The following is a 19,274-nucleotide window of genomic DNA, read 5'->3' as shown; positions in this document are numbered from 1 at the left end:
CCGCTCTCCTCCCCCATTCTCCCCCACTTCTACCCATGTCCACTCTCCTGTGATCATTCTCCTCCACTTATGTCTATTCTTGCTCTCCTCTTTTACCCTTCTTTCCTTCCATCCATATCAGCTCACCTCTGATCATTTTCACTCCACTTCCATCCATGCCAGTACTCCTCTCTCACCATTCTTCAGTTTCATCCATACCCGCTCTCCTCCCCCATTCTCCTCCACTTCTACCCATGTCCACTCATGCAAAAAACAAACTATATTTTTCACAGTAAAAATTACACAACATCGTAATAATTGAACAACACAAAAAAAAAAAATATTAGCCTGTTTATAGACATACACACAATTGCTACTCCATTTCATCTGCCTTTGAGTCTGTTGGGTGTCTGAGAAGGCTGCCTGTCCATTGTTTAGTGAAATTGGTTATTTACTTTAGTAAGTGATCCGTGGATGTGTATTGATATTGAGGGCATAAAATAAAAACAGACAGTGAAAAAAAGGATAAATTCTAAGAAATTGTAAAAATGTAAACTTTGCTTGAATCTCCTACATAAAATAAACACAAAGAACGATGGAGTTAATGTTACTATACTGCCATGCAATATTTTATCCTAAAAATAGCCGGAGAACCTATGAAATCTTTATTCAGACAGCAATATTCGCGTTTTGCTTCCTTCTCCCACCAGAACTTCAATTCTGGAATGTTTGCAGGCTAAAGCACCCTCTGGGGAGTTACGCCGATGTGAAGTGAGTTTCGGTCAAGGTCAACCTGCCCTAATAGAAAATAAACTTCCTCTTTTACGACTTTGGAAATATCTCAGACGTTTTCATTTATCATGCTGCCGTATATTCCCAACGGGAGACGGTTTCTAAATATTGTGTAACTCCCCACTTTACCTATGATTCAGCATTTCTCCTTTTCGGTACATTTTTTATTAAAATGTCTGAAGAACCTACCGAAATGAAGTAAGGTTTAAATGTTTAAATGGCCTAGATAGTAAAAAAATTAACAAAATAACACTTTAGGGGGTATTAACAAAACCGGTGCAAGGAGCAAGGGTGTTAAAAGTCAAGTGCAATCATGAGAGCCCCCAATCAGTATCCATTTTGGCTTCGGTAGCAGTGGCAGCTGGTGCTCCATGGGCCGGGGGGGTGGGGGGACGGCAGACGGACCACACCATACCCCCCCATGGAGCACCAGCCGCCACTTGCTCCTTGCACCGGTTTTGTTAATACCCCTTAAAGTGTTATTTTGTTAATTTTTTACTATCTAGGCCATTTAAACTTTACTTCATTTCGGTAGGTCACACCAGCTCCAGCCTGCACAACTAACCCCAGCCCCCACCCGGTAGCCGTGTCACTCACCCTGGGCAGGCAGCGGCGGCGGTGGCGGCTTCCCCCTTAGTCTCCTCCGTGAGTTTCCCCTGCATCTCCTCCCTCCTCCTCCTCCTCCTTGGCCAATAGCATGGCTTCTCCTTTCGGCCAATCTGGAAACCGATCTCAGGACCCGCTTCCTGATTAGCCAGGAGGAGAATCAGTGTGGCAATAGCGAATATTCATTCGCTATTGTCACACAACTGGGTGGGCTCAGGGCGCAGTGCACTGCGCCCCGAGCCCACCCTTTTTTGAAGCCCATTAGCGCCTCTGGCTCAAATCACGTGCTTCAAAAAAAAAATAAAAAATAAAACCCCATTGGAATCCATGCGTCCGGCGCCCTGAATGTAGATTAGGGAGCCGGACGCATGGATAGGGAAGGCGGCACCCCCAATGGAAGGGCCGCCACTGTTCAGTAGTTTGAGTTCTGATTGGTTGTTATGACTTAGCCAAGCTTACTGAATAAACATGATGCCATGGTCACTTCTGGAAGGTTTGGTAAGAGTTTAAATTGATTCCCAGACATGTTCATGTTAGGGCACTTGGTGGGGCAACCGGGCCAATGTCAAGTCCATATTAACAGTGTATGAAAGGACAATTAAAGTTAAAGGTTTATATATATATATATATATATATATATATATATATATATATATATATATATATATATATATATATTTTTTTTTTTTTTTCTTTCTTTTTTGTTGTTGTTATTGTCGTTGTTACCATTTATGTGAATATGTATGGCATGATTTGATGTATGCAAAAAAAATAAATAGATTTATAAAAGGGAAGGGAAGGGAAGGGAATGTACAAATACCATACTGGTGACCCTAGCATAGGGAACAAACTTTTAAGCCAAAGGGAATATAAAAAGGACACGCATTCCATTCACATATATGTAATATATATATATATATATATATATATATATATATATATATATATATATGATATACAGCTGCAAGAAAAAGTATGTGAACCCTTTGAAATGATAAGGATTTCTGCACAAATTGGTCATACAATGTGATCTGATCATCATCTAAGTCACAACAACAGACAATCACAGTCTGCTTAAACTAATAACACACAAAGAATGAAATGTTGCCGCCATGTTTTTATTGAACACACCATGTAAACATTCACAGTGCAGGGGGTAAAAGTATGTGAACCCTTGAATTTAATAACTGGTTGAACCTCCTTTGGCAGCGATAACTTCAACCAAACGTTTCCTGTAGTTGCAGATCAGACCACATTTTATGACCAATTGACCAATTTGTGCAGAAATCCATATCATTCCAAAGGGTTCACATACTTTTTCTTGCATCTGTATATATATATATAATTAAAATAGAAGTGGCTTAACCTTAAACTGCGTAAAGGGTTCTTTACTATCAGAGCGGTAAGGATGTGGAATTCTCTTCCACAAGCAGTGGTATCAGCGGGGAGCATCAATAGTTTTAAAAAACTATTCGATTGGCACCTTAACGACCACAACATACAGGGATATGCAATGTACTGTTTACAGCAAACACACACACATCATAGGTTGAACTGGATGGACTGGTGTCTTTTTTCAACCTTACTAACTATGTTAATAACTATTACAAATCATTATTAAGACCTCATCTGGAATATGCAGTTCAGTTTTGGGCTTCAGTTCTCAAAAAGGATATCAGGGAATTGGAGAAAGTGCAGAGAAGGGCAACCAAACTGATAAGAGGCATGGAGGAGCTCCGCTATGAGGAGAGATTAGAATTTATTCTCTCTTGAGAAGAGGAGATTAAGGGGGGATATGATCTCCATGTATAAATACATAAGGGGGATATGATCTCCATGTATAAATACATAAGGGGGGATATGATCTCCATGTATAAATATATAAGGGGGGATATGATCTCCGTGTATAAATACATAAGGGGGATATGATCTCCATGTATAAATACATAAGGGGGGATATGATCTCCATGTATAAATACATAAGGGGGATATAATCTCCATGTACAAATACATAAGGGGGGATATGATCTCCATGTATAAATACATAAGGGGGGATATGATCTCCATGCATAAATACATAAGGGGGATATGATCTCCATGTATAAATACATAAGGGGGGATATGATCTCCATGTATAAATACATAAGGGGGATATGATCTCCATGTATAAATACATAAGGGGGATATGATCTGCATGTATAAATACATAAGGGGGGATATGGTCACCATGTATAAATACATAAGGGGGGATATGATCTCCATGTATAAATACATAAGGGGGGATATGATCTCCATGTATAAATACATAAGGGGGGAGATATAGTCACCATGTATAAATACATAAGGGGGGATATGATCTCCATGTATAAATACATAAGGAGGGATATGATCACCATGTATAAATACATAAGGGGGGATATGATCTGCATGTATAAATACATAAGGGGGGTTATGATCTCCATGTATAAATACATAAGGGGGGATATGATCTCCATGTATAAATACATAAGGGGGGATATGATCTCCATGTATAAATACATAAGGGGGGGAGATATGATCACCATGTATAAATACATAAGGGAGGGATATGATCACCATGTATAAATACATAAGGGGGGATATGATCTGCATGTATAAATACATAAGGGGGGTTATGATCTCCATGTATAAATACATAAGGGGGGATATGATCTCCATGTATAAATACATAAGGGGGGATATGATCTCCATGTATAAATACATAAGGGGGGAGATATGATCACCATGTATAAATACATAAGGGGGGATATGATCACCATGTAAAAATACATAAGGGGGGATATGATCTCCATGTATAAATACATAAGGGGGGAGATATGATCACCATGTATAAATACATAAGGGGGGATATGATCACCATGTAAAAATACATAAGGGGGGATATTATCTGCATGTATAAATTCATAAGGGGGGGATATTATCTGCATGTATAAATACATAAGGGGGGATATGATCTGCATGTATAAATACATAAGGGGGGATATGGTCACCATGTATAAATACATAAGGGGGATATGATCTCCATGTATAAATACATAAGGGGGATATGATCTCCATGTATAAATACATAAGGGGTCCATATAGTGAACTTGGTGTTGAGTTATTCAATTTAAGGTCATCGCAGAGGATAAGGGGGCACTCTTTACTTCTCGAGGAAAACAGATTTCGTCTCCAAATATGGAAAGGTTTCTTCACAGTAAGAGTTGTGAAAATGTGGAAAAGGCTCCCTCCAGAGGTGGTTCTGGCCAGCTTAGTAGATTGCTTTAGAAAGGCCTGGATTATTTCCTAGGTGTACATAATATAACTGGATACTAATATTTATAGGTAAAGTTGATCCAGGGAATATCCGGTAGCCTCTCAGGGGTTCAGGGAGGAATTATTTTCCCCTGCTGTAGCAAATTGGATCATGCTTTGCTGGGGTTTTTTCACCTTCCTCTGGATCAACTGCGGGTATAGGATTGTGTATATGGGATTGTATGTTTGGGTTTTCTTTACTGTTTTTTGTTTTTTATTGGTTGAGCCGGATGGACTTGTGTCCTTTTTCAACCTGAGTAACTATGTAACTATGTAACCCCTTCTTACAAGTGAAAGACACACATCTAATAAATCAATTCAATAAAGTCCCAACATTTTTCGGCGCTGTCCCTAGATTTTTGGTGTGTGGGCATGCGCACCCTGTTAGAATTGATTGATATTACCAATAGGAGGGATATGTAATTCAGATATAGGAGGCTATTGTCTAATTTAAAAAGTAGAAATACTATCTTCATTGCAATAATAACTCCAAGTCTATATGTCAGTAATACCATAAATGTGCGATTTCTGAACATACTCTTCTATTTTTCTTTTTCTTTAATAAGAGATTTTGTGGCAGTTGCAGTAAGTGCTACCAAATGACTGGTGTGACATGACCCCCGCACACACACACACCTCCTACCCCATATATCTATTTTATTTTTATGCTCCTGAGAGATCTGAGGCCGGCTTCCTGAGCGGTTCGAGGTACACGCGCCCGTGAAACCCACTCTAACAAGCTCAAAGAACATGGCGGTAATGAGCCTGCCACTCCAACTGACATTTTTTCTCTCTCTCTCTATTTCTTCTAGGAAGTTTTTGATCGACTTCACCTAATTTACACCGTCGGGTATTCCATGTCGCTGGGATCGTTAACCATCGCAGTGCTCATTTTAGGATATTTCAGGTAAATTTCTGGGTTTGTTGCTTTATTTAATTTTTTTTCTTTTTTTGGCTTCTGTGATCTGAGCAGACTGATTTTATCCTGGTCAGTTGGTTTGAATGAAGGTAAGGTTAGGGGTGTGCTTGACTTCACCCCAAATCTACTCAACAAAAAAAACCCTCTATGTCAGGAGTTCCCAAACTGTGGGTCGGGACCCACTGGTGGGTCGCAAACTGCATGTGAGTGGGTCGCGATGAGCTGGAAATCACAGAGCGGGCCTGCTTAAATTGTGCTGTGCGAGTCCACGCAAATTACAGAGAGCCAGAACAGTCAAATCGCGATAAATTCAGGACCCCGCCCATGCAGTTTATGGAGGCTGGTCTGCATTTCCCACGAGGAGGATACTTGCATCAGTGAGTACGTATGTGGGCTGTTATGTAGGATATGTTCATGGGGTGCAGAGCCAGCTCCTCGGTCCTGCTGGCAGCAGCGGTGGTGGCTAGACTGGCGGCGGGATTCTCTCAGCTATAGCGGACAGAGAGAGCAGCCTTGGTGTCATAGTAGGACCAGGTGGCCTGGCGGTGTCAGGAGTTCATGGCAGCTTCTGTGACCCCAGTAGAGGATCTGAAGGAGAAGAGCCAGGACACCAAGACCAGCATAGAGCTCCTCATCATGGAGACTCTGGGTGAGGTGTGCTGGGCTCTGGAGAGGGCAAACAGGGGCTTCACCTTCACTGTGGACCGCTGGGAGAGGAAGGAGGGTGAGTGCCATATAGCCTTATATTTAAATATTAAGTGTATTCAAAAATAAATTGATTGGTATTTTTAAATTTAACATGCCCCTCCCTTTAAAATATGCATTATTAATATTATTTGCATTTATATAGCGCCAACAAATTCCGTAGCGCTTTACAATATTCAATTACAAGCAAGTGGGTCCCGAAAAATAACTGTATTCAGAAGTGGGTCTCGGCCCAAAAAAGTTTGGGAAGCCCTGCTCTATGTTATTCAGGGGAGGGCTGGGCCAGGGGGCAGGGGGGAAATTGCCTCCTGGGCCACTCTGATGTCCCGTAAAAAAGGCTGCACTGCTTCTGCCTTAGACATGCCTAAAGGATTCCTGGTGAAGAGAAGTAAAAACTCCCCATTGCTGACCTACTGAGTGCGGGAAGAAGACAAGGACAGAGCACAGGCCTCCCCCCCCCAGCATGGATGGTGTACACTGTGCCTGAGCAGAGGCCTGTTCCATACCCCACTGGAGACTCTCTTCCCCCCCCGGCCAGCCCCAAGTTCGGCCAATGAGTAGAGAGTACCTGGAGTGGAGCTTCAGCCTGGAATTGGGGTCAGGAGGAGGCCGGGAAGAGGGAGAGTGGGAGGGGGGCTGAATCACTACACCATAGGCCTCTGGTTTGTACTTGCCCCCGGGCCGAAAGTTGCCAGTCAGCCCCTGATGTTATTTGGACTATACATGGCAATTTATGACTGTAACACTCTACTAAATTTTCGAAAATATTACAAATTTCTTTAAAAAAAAATCCATATTTATTACAACGTTTAATAAAAATTATTATTTGAATAAAATGATACAAATCTTTAACGATTCCCTCTAGGGGACTAAAACAACCATTTTACTAGTAATTCAAAATTAGAGCAGGTGGTATATTTCCATGTGGATCCTAGACATTCTACTTGCACATTAGGTACAGAAGTTGCTTCTCCAGACATGAACAACCAACGCGTTTCAAAAGTATGAGATTATCTCTTTTCATCAGGGATTATTTACCACTCTGAAAAGTATAACCAACAATAAACTACAATTCCTTCCTTTCAGCATACGATATATAATACACTAATGAGTACTTATATCTATAACAGTAAAGGCTGGGGCTCCATGGGCCGGGGGGGGGGGGGGGCAGACGCACCACACCAGCTCCAGCCCGCACACCATACCCCCCCCCCCAGACCACACCAGCCCCAGCCCACACACCATACTCCCCCCCTTCCCGTCTGCTCACTCACCTGGACTGACATGTGGAAGGCAGGCAGCGGCAGTGGTGGCTTCCCCCTCAGTCTCCTCCATGTGTCGGGCTTCCCCTGTGTCTCCTCCCTCCTCCTCCTCCTTAGCCAAAAGCATGGCTTCTCCTTTCTGCCAATCGGGAAATGCGTCTCAGGACCCACTTACTGATTGGCCAGGAGGAGAATCCTTGTGAAAATAGCGAATATTCATTCGCTATTGTCACACAACTGGGTGGGCTCAGGGCGCAGTACTCTGCGCCCCGAGCCCACCCTTTTTTGAAGCCTATTAAATCAACCTCTAATCACATGCTTAAAAATTAAAAACCCCATTGGAATCCATACATCCAGCGCCCCGCATGTAGATTAGGGGGCCGGATGCATGGATAGGGGGGACGGCGCCCCTGCGCCCCCCAATGGTCTGGCTGCCACTGATCTATACGGAAAATCAGTTCATTGCACCCCTAACCTACCGGCAGCCCACCAACAGTAGGTCTGTCCTTCCACGCTTTAGTGGTCAATACAAGAGCCTAATCCAGTCTCTATGACCTCCCAATCTTTCCACCTTCCGGCTACATAGTTCTACCTTCCGGCTACATAGTTCTCTGTTGAAAGAAGTAAGTGTATTATTAGAGATTATTATGTTTTTTTTTTTTTTTTTTTTTTAGCTGAAGCTCTTCAAAAATAATTGCAAGGTTGCTTTATTGAAAAACAAGCAGTGGCAACCCAGGAAACCAAATTGTAGATGATTCTGTTTGCTTTTTGATGTGGTCATGTCAGGTAATGTCATTGATCTGTACAAAGTGAATTCCGTGAACAAACATTAGGACCGAGGTCATTAATGGGCCGCAGAGGTTCTGAGGTCTCCCGTAAAGACTTTTTTTTGTTTGTTTAAAATAAAAGAGCAGCTTATTCAGTAAATACAAAATACAGGCAGTAATGGAATGCCATTAAGGTTCATGCGCGTGTAAAAGCAGGCGTCCCAATACTTTTGACAATATAGTGTATATTATTTATCATTGTAAAAGAACATGTCCACACTTCTTTATTATGTCCAGTTTTTCTGGGAAAAAACAAAGTTTTGGGTATTTTGGATTCAACGTAATCAGCTGTCAGCCAATGACAGCTGATCACATGATGTAAACAGAAGCCGGTAATCAGTTTTTTTTTTCCTCATGCTGACAGCGCGGGGAGAAAAAAATAAGCTGGTTTCCGGCTCCTGTTAAACGGTTATCGGTCCCACAAAGTGACACCAGTGCTGCTAACCAGTGCCTATCAGTACTGCTAACCAGTGCCCACCAGTGCCACCTATCAGTGCCCATCAGTGCTTCCAATCAGAGCCCCTCTGTGCCTCATCAGTGCCATCTATCAATGCTGCCTACCAGTGCCACCTATCAGTGCCCATCAATGCCATCTATCAGTGCCTTTCAGTGCTGCCTATCAATGCCAATCAGTGCCCATTAGCGCCACCTATCAATGCAGCCTCATCAGTGCCTCCTGATCAGTGACCATCAGTACCACCAATCAGTGCCCACTAGTGCCACTTATCAGTTCACATCAGTGCTGCCAATCACATACCATCTGGGCCTCATCAGTGCCACCTATCAATGCTGCCTACCAGTGCCACCTATCAGTGCCCACCAATCCCACCTATCAGTACCCTTCAGAGCTGCATATCAGTGCCACAAATCAGTGCCCATCAGCGCCACCTATCAGTGCAGCCTCATTGGTGCCTCCTGATCAGTGACCATTAGTGCAGCTTTATCAGTGCCGCCTCATCAGTGCCCATAAGTGCCACCTATCAGTTCCCATCAGTGCCACCTTATCAGTGCCGCCTATCCATGCCTATCAACGCAACCTATCAGTGCTCATTAGTGCAGCCCTATCAGCGCACATCAACGAAGGAGAAAAATTACCTGAAATTGAAATAACGTAATGCCTAAATTGACTGAAATTTCAGTAGCGCAAGGATGGCGATGCCCTCTTACCATCCAAAAAGTAAAACCAATGCAGATACAAATCCACAATAATAAATAGCCGAGCGTATAAAAATTAAAGGTAAATACATAAGTAAATTGATCAATTCAAATACATAAATTCAAATCAATAGGAGTCCATCAAAGTCCAAAGACCAGAAAGTGCATAGAGCAGAAAAGATGTAGTCCTCCAAATAGGAGGATCACTGGATCAAACTATGCCTCCCCACTTTCATGGAAAAGGCAGCAGCAGCTTGAGAGGAAGTGTCAGCAGTGCTTGCAGTAACCCAGATTGGAGGAAGCATCTTTATTATAAGCTGCTGCTGCCTTTTCCATGAAAGTGGGGAGGCATAGTTTTCAGGGGAGTTTGAAATCCACCTAATATTCCCGCCACTGTGGTGGTGGCAAGTGAGGGTGTTCCCTATAAAATGTCACCAGTGATTTGCACCAGTGATCCTGTTTGGACTACACCTTTTCTGCTCTATAATGCACTTTCTGGTCCTTGGCCTTTGATGGACTCCTATTGATTTGAATTTATGTATTTGAATTTATCCATTTACTTATGTATTTATCTTTTATATTTATACGCTCAGCTATTTATTATTGTGGATTTGTATCTGCATTGGTTTTACTTTTTGAATGGTAAGAGGGCATCGCCATCCTTGCGCTACTGAAATTTCAGTTAATTTAGGCAATAAGTTATTTCAATTTCATATATTATTTATTAAGTAGCAGCAAATTTGGAATTTTTGATTCATTTATATTGATTCATATATATATTTGATCTCTTTCACTTCTAAGCGCAGAGGATCACACAACAGTTTATCTAGTGGTAATTTATATATGAGAAAAATTACCTGTTTGCAAAATTTTAATGTGGATGTTAGAGACCTTGCGCTCCTCCACCTTCCGTTTGAGGATCCCCCACAGATGCTCAATAGGGTTTAGGTCTGGAGACATGCTTGGCCAGTCCATCACCTTTACCCTCAGTTTCTTTATTCTATCTTTTCATGTGACAACACTGAAGAAATGACACTTTGCTACAATGTAAAGTAGTGAGTGTACAGCTTGTATAACAGTGTAAATTTACTGTCCCCTCAAAATAACTCAACACACAGCCAATAATGTCTAAACCGCTGCCAACAAAAGTGAGTACACCCCTAAGTGGTAATGTCCAAATTGGGCCTAAAGTGTCAATATTTTCTGTGGCCTCCATTATTTTCCAGCACTGCCTTAACCCTCTTGGGCATGGAGTTCACCAGAGCTTCACAGGTTGCCACTGGAGTCTTCTTCCCCTCCTCCATGATGACATCACAGAGCTGGTGGATGTTAGAGACCTTGCGCTCCTCCACCTTCCATTTGAGGATGTCCCACAGATGCTCAATAGGGTTTAGGTCTGTAGACATGCTTGGCCAGTCCATCACCTTTACCCTCAGCTTCTTTAGCAAGGCAGTGGTCATCTTGGAGGTGTTTGGGGTCGTTATCATGTTGGAATACTGCCCTGCAGCCCAGTCTCTGAAGGGAGGGGATCAGGCTCTGCTTCAGTATGTCACAGTACATGTTGGCATTCATGGTTCCCTCAATGAACTGTAGCTCCCCAGTTCTGACAGCACTTCCACACTATTGTGGTCAATACAAGAGCCTAATCCGGTCTCTATGACCTCCCGATCTTTACACCTTCCGGCTAGTCTGTTCTCTGTTGAAAGAAGTAAGTGTATTATTAGAGATTATTATTTTTTTTATTTTTTTTAGCTGAAGCTCTTCAAAAATAATTGCAAGGTTGCTTTATTGAAAAACAAGAAGTGGCAACCCAGGAAACCAAACTGTAGATAATTCTGTTTTCCTTTTTGATGTGGTCATGTCAGGTAATGTCATTGATCTGTATACAGTGAATTCCGTGAACAAACATTAGGACCGAGGTCATGGATGGGCCGCAGAGGTTCTGAGGTGTCTCGTAAAGACTTTTTTTTTTTGGTTTAAAATAAAAGAACAGCTTATTCAGTAAATAGAGAATACATACAATAAGACTGGGGTGCCATTAAAGTTCATGTGCGTGTAAAAGCAGGCGTCCCAATACTTTTAACAATATAGTGTAAATTAGTTATCATTGTAAAGGAATATTCCACAGCTTTTTTTTCCTTTACGCTGAATGCCTGAGGAGAAAAAAGCTGATTACCGGCTTCTGTAAAAGGGGCATCAGTTCCACACAGTGACGCCAGTGCTGCTAACCAGTGCTTCTAACCAGTGCCCATCAGTACTGCTAACCAGTGCCCACCAGTGCCACCTATCTTGGACGGCAAGTGAAGATTAGTACAGATGGTCTAGTTGATCCAGATAAGGGAACATCTCACAATCTCAAAAACAGTCCATGCACAGATTGCCTGGAAATGTCAGACAGGGCCCTGAAGACAGATCTGGTATTCAGGTTCCGAAGGTACAGGCAGAAAGACGTAGTCAAGAGCCAGGCCAGGGTCATGAACAAATGGACAGAGGTAAAGGGAGCAGTGTGGGGAGGAAATCTGGGTCAAGCACAGGAGATCAGACAGGAGCGAGGTCAAGCAGCAAGCCAGGGTCACAATCAGGATCCTGGCTTGCTGCTTGACCACGCTCCTGTCTGATCTACTGTGGGAGCTCTGTAGAAGCTGGAATTTACTGTAGTAGATTATTACACCGATGTCACGTACCTTGGTTGGAGGCCGAGCTGACAAGAGGGTTTCCTTTGTGGCTTTGGTTCAAACACATCAGAATGTAGGAACAGGCATGTGAGGTTTAGGGTAGCATGGGTGTGGGGACTTGGACGGCAAGTGAAGATTAGTACAGATGGTCTAGTTGATCCAGATAAGGGAACATCTTACAATCAGGAGTGGTAGACAGTCCGTGCACGGATTGTCTGGAAGTGCCAGACAGGGCCCTGAAGACAGATCTGGCAACCAGGTTCCGAAGCAACAGGCAGAAAGACGTAGTGAAGAGCTAGGCCAGGGTCATGAACGGATGGACAGAGGTAAAGGGAGCAGTGTCTGGAGAAAATCTGGGTCAAGCACAGGAGATGAGACAGGAGCGCGGTCAAGCAGCAAGCCAGGATCACAATCAGGAGAGTCAGAGGGAAATTCAGGAACAGAAAAGCCCAATTTGTCCTGAAAAAAAACCAAGATATAATCCACCTGGATACACTAAATAGTTGTGACGATATGTACAGATTTACTAACACATGTCAAAGTTGCAAAATTGTGCTTAGGTATTTACATTTGTTTTACCCTTAGTGGGGACAGTGGTGTTTTTTTTGTCAGCACATACTTGATCAAATGATAGGATTGGACATTTTCACTCTTGATTATTTGATTTGGACTTTATTATTTATGAACACATTTGTCATCACAGTTTTTACCTTATTGATTTTTTCATATGTTTAATTTTATATGAATTTATAATTATTACACATGTTTTTTTTTTTTTGTAATTGGATGATTTAACGCTACCTCATTTATGATAATCATCGTTTATTTCTTATTTACCAGGACTTACGTTTAGCTGCAAGTACGGTCTTTCTAGTGGTTTTTATAATAGCAGTGCTCCTAAAAATTAACATAGATGACGCGGGGGCAATACAGAATTTCCCATTGTTACAGTTGATCCCTATTCAGTATTTGTTTAATACCAACCTGAAAGAAAATTCTCCAGAGTGGACGTATACAACAAATATACCACATCCGGCATATATTGCAATTTTCAATTGTTACTGAACTGTGAATTTCCTAAAATGAGAATTGCACAGTGAATTTTCTATTGGATTCCCAAGTGTGGACTTCAATCATTTTAAGTGGAAAGGTTAGGGACAAGCTGATAAGAGGTAGGAGGTCAGTAATGGAACATAATGTCATAGTTGTTTCCCTGAACCGTGAAAGGTACATCTGGTACTTAGCAAGTGCATCTAATTGCAGATGTGAACACATATACAATATCTCACAAAAGTAAGTACACCCCTCACATTTTAGTAAATATTTTTTTTATGTGACAACACTGAAGAAATGACACTTTGTTACAATGTAAAGTAGTGAGTGTACAGCTTGTATAACAGTGTAAATTTGCTGTCCCCTCAAAATAACTCAACACACAGCCATTAATGTCTAAACTGCTGGCAACAAAAGTGAGTACGCCCTAAGAAAAAATGTCAAAATTGGGCCCAAGGTGTGAATATTTTATGTGGCCACCATTATTTTCCAGCACTGCCTTAACCCTCTTGGGCATGGAGTTCACCAGAGCTTCACAGGTTGCCACTGGAGTCCTCTTACACTCCTCCATGACGACATCATGGAGCTGGTGGATGTTAGAGACCTTGCTCTCCTCCACCTTCCGTTTGAGGATGCCCCACAGATGCTCCATAGGGTTTAGGTCTAGAGACATGCTTGGCCAGTCCATCACCTTTACCCTCAACTTCTTTAGCAAGACAGTGGTCATCTTGGAGGTGTGTTTGGGGTCCTTATCATGTTGGAATACTGCCCTGCAGTCCAGGCTCCGAAGGGAGGGGATCATGCTCTGCTTCAATATGTCACAGTACATGTTGGCATTTATGGCTCCCTCAATGAACTGTAGCTCCCCAGTATCGGCAGCACTCATGCAGCCCCAAGACCATGACACTCCCTGACCATGCTTGACTGTAGGCAAGACACACTTGTCTTTGTACTTCTCACCTGGTTGCTGCCACACACGCTTGACACAATCTGAACCAAGTAGGTTTATCTTGGTCTCATCAGACCACAGGAGATGGTTCCAGTAATCCATGTCCTTAGCCTGCTTGTCTTCAGCAATCTGTTTTGCGGGCTTTCTTGTGCATCATCTTTAGAAGAGGCTTCCTTCTGGGATGACAGCCATGCAGACCAATTTGATTTAGTGTGCGGTGTATGGTCTGAGCACTGACAGGCTGACACCCCCCCACCCCTTTAACATCTGCAGCAATGCTGACAGCACTGATATGTCTATTTCCCAAAGACAACCTCTGGATATGACGCTGAGCACGTGCACTCTACTTCTTTGGTCGACCTTGGCAAGGCCTGTTCTGAGTGGAAGCTGTCCTGTTAAACAGCTGTATGGTCTTGGCCACCGTGCTGCAGCTCAGTTTCAGGGTCCTGGCAATCTTCTTATAGCCTTATAGAGCTTATGTAGAGCAACAATTCTTTTTTTCAGATCCTCAGAGAGTTATTTGCCATGAGGTGCCATGTTGAACCTCCAGTGACCAGTATGAGAGAGTGAGAGCGATAACACCAAATTTAACACACCTGCTCCCCATTCACATCTGAGACTTTGTAAGATTAACGAGTCACATGACACCAGAGAGGGGAAATGACTAATTGGGCCCAATTTGGACATTGTCACTTAGGGGTGTACTCACTTTTGTTGCCAGCAGTTTAGACATTAATGGCTGTGTGTTGAGTTATTTTGAGGGGACAGCAAATTTACACTGTTATACAAGCTGTACACTCACTACTTTACATTGTAGCAAAGTGTCATTTCTTCAGTGTTGTCACATGAAAAGATAGAATAAAATATTTACAAAAATGTGAAGGGTGTACTCATTTTTGTGAGATACTGTATTCCATCCATCCCTACAGCATTGTTTCATCGCTGTTTAGGATGCAGCTTCATACAGTGTTGACAACAAAGTTGTTTTATATTTTATTAATGTAGCACTGCCCCCATAGGGACTGCTGAATATCCACTCTGCGGGTCCCCCTGGTTACCAACACACGGCTGCAAGCAAATGCAATTCTTACATTCCTCTTGGCTCTTCGCTTCATTAAACAGTCCAGGGGTGTTTGGTTGTTTTTATTGTTTATTTTGTAGTGGGGATAGGAGAAGGAAATCGTGGGATACTCCAATTTAACTATTCACAATATCTGAGGACTTCTGTCTTCTACTTCAATTGCAGGTATGGAACAGCCAGGCTGTTTATTCATCCTGCCACTTTAGATGAATAGGGATTAAGTCTCTTGCTTTCTTTCAAGATTACTTAGTGGAAAAAATCGTATATTATCTTCAGGATACTCTCCCTAGCATCCTCTTTATTATTATTATTTCAGGTACTTATATAGCACTGTCAATTTTTGCAGCACTTTACATATACATTGCACATTCACATCAGTCCCTGCCCTCAAGGAGCTTACAATCCAAGGTCCCTAACTCACATACATACACAGTAGGGCCAATTTTTTTAAATTTTTTATACAGGACCCAATTAACCTACCAGCCTGTCTTTGTAGTATGGGAGGAAACCAGAGTATCCGGAGGAAACGCATGCAGGCACAGGGAGAACATGCAAACTCCAGGCAGGTGGTGTCATGGTTGGGATTCGAACCAGCAACCCTCTTGCTACTAGGTGAAAGTGCTAACCACTACACCACTGTGCCGCCCACAGTGGTGTATTGGTTAGCACTTGGTGGTCTTTCTGCGGACACCCGTCCGCTGACTATCCTATGAGCAGGGGTGGCCCCCCTCAGGTCAGGCCCCATTGACACGAGTCCCTGTACTCACGATAGGTACTCATGGTCTCCAGTGTCTCCCCTCTCAAGTCAGCTTCCCTGGACCTCGGGGTTCAGCTCCTCTTAACCGCTCCTCTGGCCCTCAGGACGACCTCCTGCAACCGCATGGCACCTCTACAGAGTCCTGTCTTTTGTATTTTTCTTATTTGCACTACATACACATTTTCAGAATAAGCTTTCAGGTTGTGTCCCCTTCTTAGAGGTCCAAGCAGTACCTTGGGCCTTGAAGAAGGGGGCACACCCTGAAAGCTTGTCCTGAAAATGTGGTTGTTCAAATAAAAAAAAGTATCACAGACAGGACTCGCTTGTTCAGGTTTAGGTTTCTTAAGGGAAACTTTTACTGGGCAAGAGTGATCTAAATTGAGAGTTTTCATTGTCCCAAAATATAGCCAAAAATCAGAAGATTTCACAAAAATTTTGAGATTTTGTCAAAATGCTTTGGGGTCACTGGGAAAAGAGAAATGAAGGTAGTATCAGGTAAGGATACATTTGGCAAGATAGTTAAAATAAGTCTCTGTAATCCCCAGAAACCATTGCAACCATATTGCACCCTTAACAACAACCAAAAACGGGTCAGGGTCTGGACATGCACACACGAAGATGCTAGAGAGTTGGTAGGTCCTGATTTGCAGGCAAAAGATTATTATTAAGAAAGTCCTTGAAAACCTCAACTTACCCCACAAACTTGCTGAGAAAGAGGCTGTACACAACCTCAAAGAACAGGTGGCATTGAAACCTTCCTTTAAGCCTGCAAGGAGATAGAGGCAATGGAGGGTCCCAAGATGGCACTCTGCACACGTCCATGAGATGGCAAGATGGTCAGGGGTCAGGCTCTGAGACCAGTAGCTATAGCAGTAGAGAGGCTTCCACCAAACAGTAGGATGAGTACACAAGTAGGTCACCTTGGAGTATGACATGGGCTCATCTGAAGCAAGATGTTATGGTCAGTGTGACGGTGTTCACCGTCACTGGAATTTAAGGACAGATGGGTGATGGTTTGGATTGCTTCATATTTGTCAGCAAGGTCTCCATGTAGAAATATTGAAATTTGTTCCCATTTGCCATGAGGTCTCTGACCAGGAAGTACAACTCCTAATATGGTCATTCCAGGAAGTTAAATGTGGAGACTGACTGTCTAACAATGTTGCTTTTGTCTGAGGGGGCTTTCCATTCACCTATTGTCAGGTGTGCTAATGAACTCACCTTTTGTCTGCTAAGGGATGTATTGACACTCGGAGTAATGTGTATTGGGAGCTCGTTATGGAACAATTGTTCTGTGTCTGGCTATTGTGTACATTGATTGTCCCCTGGGGGCTTCTGTCTCATTACACATAACAGTCCTTCTAATCAAGCTATTGGACCAATCCCTGCTGACTCATTTTCAAGTCCTCATTTGCATGGCTAAGGAGGACCTGAAGGAGAACGGCATTTATTTTGCAATTGACCAATGGGAAAGCGGTTGTTGGGGGCAGGATGTTCCAAATTCTGTATAAAAGTGTGTTGTGTACTTCCAATAAACGACTTCCTGTTTGAACTTACATACAGCCTGGCTGGTGTTTGTTCTAATAAATTCCGAACGGCACATAGCTGTAGTTCAGATCCCGGAGCCTTGGTTGACCGAACCATCAGACGTTGTGATCTGCAAGGGGACTCACTAGAAGCAGAGGAGTGTCGGGAGAGCGGAAGCGAGCGAGCAAGGGTCTCGTTACAGTCAGCAGTCAGGCTCGGAGACCAGTAGCTATAGCAGTAGAGAGGCTCCCACCAAACAGTAGGATGAGTACACAAGTAGGTCACCTTGGAGTATGACATGGGCTCATCTGAGGCACAGGGTCTGAGCACTAACCTGTGTTCACCAGAGCTTACCTGATGGTGTTAGTACCAGGTCGTGGTTCTCAGGATCCCCCACCAGGAGGTGAGCCAGCCTGGGGTACAGTAGCAGATATAGCAGGTAGGGATCAAGCAGTAAACAAGCCAACGGTTGGTAACAAATGGTTGCAGATGGGGATCAAGCGGAAACGTACTTGAGGAACAAGCCAAAGTTTTATAACGAATGGTAGTGGAGATAAGGACAACTGCAGGTACGAAAAGGAGCAAGGTATTGGCTGGAGAAGGCATATTAACCAGGAAAACAGGAAGTGCAGAGACATGGCTTAAATCTGGAAGTTAATGGAAGGAGCGCAGAGTTCAAGGGTTACCAGAAACAAGAGACAAGGCAAGAGATCAGACAGGGAACTGTCTAGCATCTCAGGTGGCACAGCCATAAGAGCCAGAGCCAGACATCACAGAGGTCGCAGGTTCAAATCTGGACCTTGACACAAGATACTCACACAACAAACAACAAGTCCCTACTTATCTCTGACATTGGCTACCAGGTAAAGGATGATAGCACAGGCAATGAGTAGTGGAATATGAAAAAAAAAACTTACATGCTCCCTACTGAAAAAGGACTTGGAATACTTTATCCTTAGGGTGGAATCCATGTTTAAATATGAAGTAGAGATGATGTTTAAACTTCTAAGGAGAACATCAAACACACATTGGCCCTTGGGAATGACATACGCAAAAAAGCGCTGGGAACTTTTAGACTTGAAAGTGTAATCAGATGAAGGAAAACTTCAAACAAGCTTGAAAACTTTGGCAAGGCAACTCCCAAACTAGAAATTTTTCCCTCGATGGGTACCAAACAGTAGCTCAAACCCTAAAAATACAGTAAGACCAAATCAGATAAAAGAGTCCAACACATCCAAGTTTTATCCTGTGTTGAGCCCTAATGAAGGGGAGTGGTTTTTGCCCCTGAAACGCGTTGACGGTTTTATATGACTTTTTCTTTTAATCGACAGTTAAAATTATCTTGAACTTTTTATTATTATTTTGGTCTGGAGCTGCTTTCTGTAGCTTTCTGTAATTTTGAGCTAAGATTGGCCATGAATGCCAACTTGACACTTCAAGCTATGATTATTGATGATAACCTGTTATGGCAGTTAGATGACAAAAAAAAAAAACTCTAATTGCACTTTTCCAAATAACTCTAATGCAGTTTGCCAAGATGGTAAAATGTTGCCAATATTTTCAATTTTTGTGCCCAGTTTCCGAAAATTGAAAACTCAATTTCGCTCCCTCCTATTGTGTCCTATCATCCTAAGATCCAGTACGTGCTGTGACC

The 19,274-nt window shown here is 42.7% G+C and overlaps 1 protein-coding gene across 1 annotated transcript in view; it reads left to right on the top strand.

Moving 5' to 3' along the window:
* Nucleotides 1-19,274, top strand: part of PTH1R (parathyroid hormone 1 receptor) — a 560,628-nt gene that overhangs the window by 452,307 nt on the left and 89,047 nt on the right. Inside the window, exon 5 of the mRNA XM_082258610.1 lies at nucleotides 5,523-5,617. Coding sequence (XP_082114736.1) covers nucleotides 5,523-5,617 — 95 coding nt within the window. The remainder of the gene's footprint in view (nucleotides 1-5,522; nucleotides 5,618-19,274) is intronic.

This window comes from Pelophylax lessonae, assembly GCF_965119305.1.
Source record: "Pelophylax lessonae genome assembly, chromosome: 5".
Classification (NCBI taxonomy): Eukaryota; Metazoa; Chordata; class Amphibia; order Anura; family Ranidae; genus Pelophylax; species Pelophylax lessonae.
Note: the sequence above shows the minus strand (reverse complement) of the source record. Positions and strands in the feature narration are given on the sequence as shown.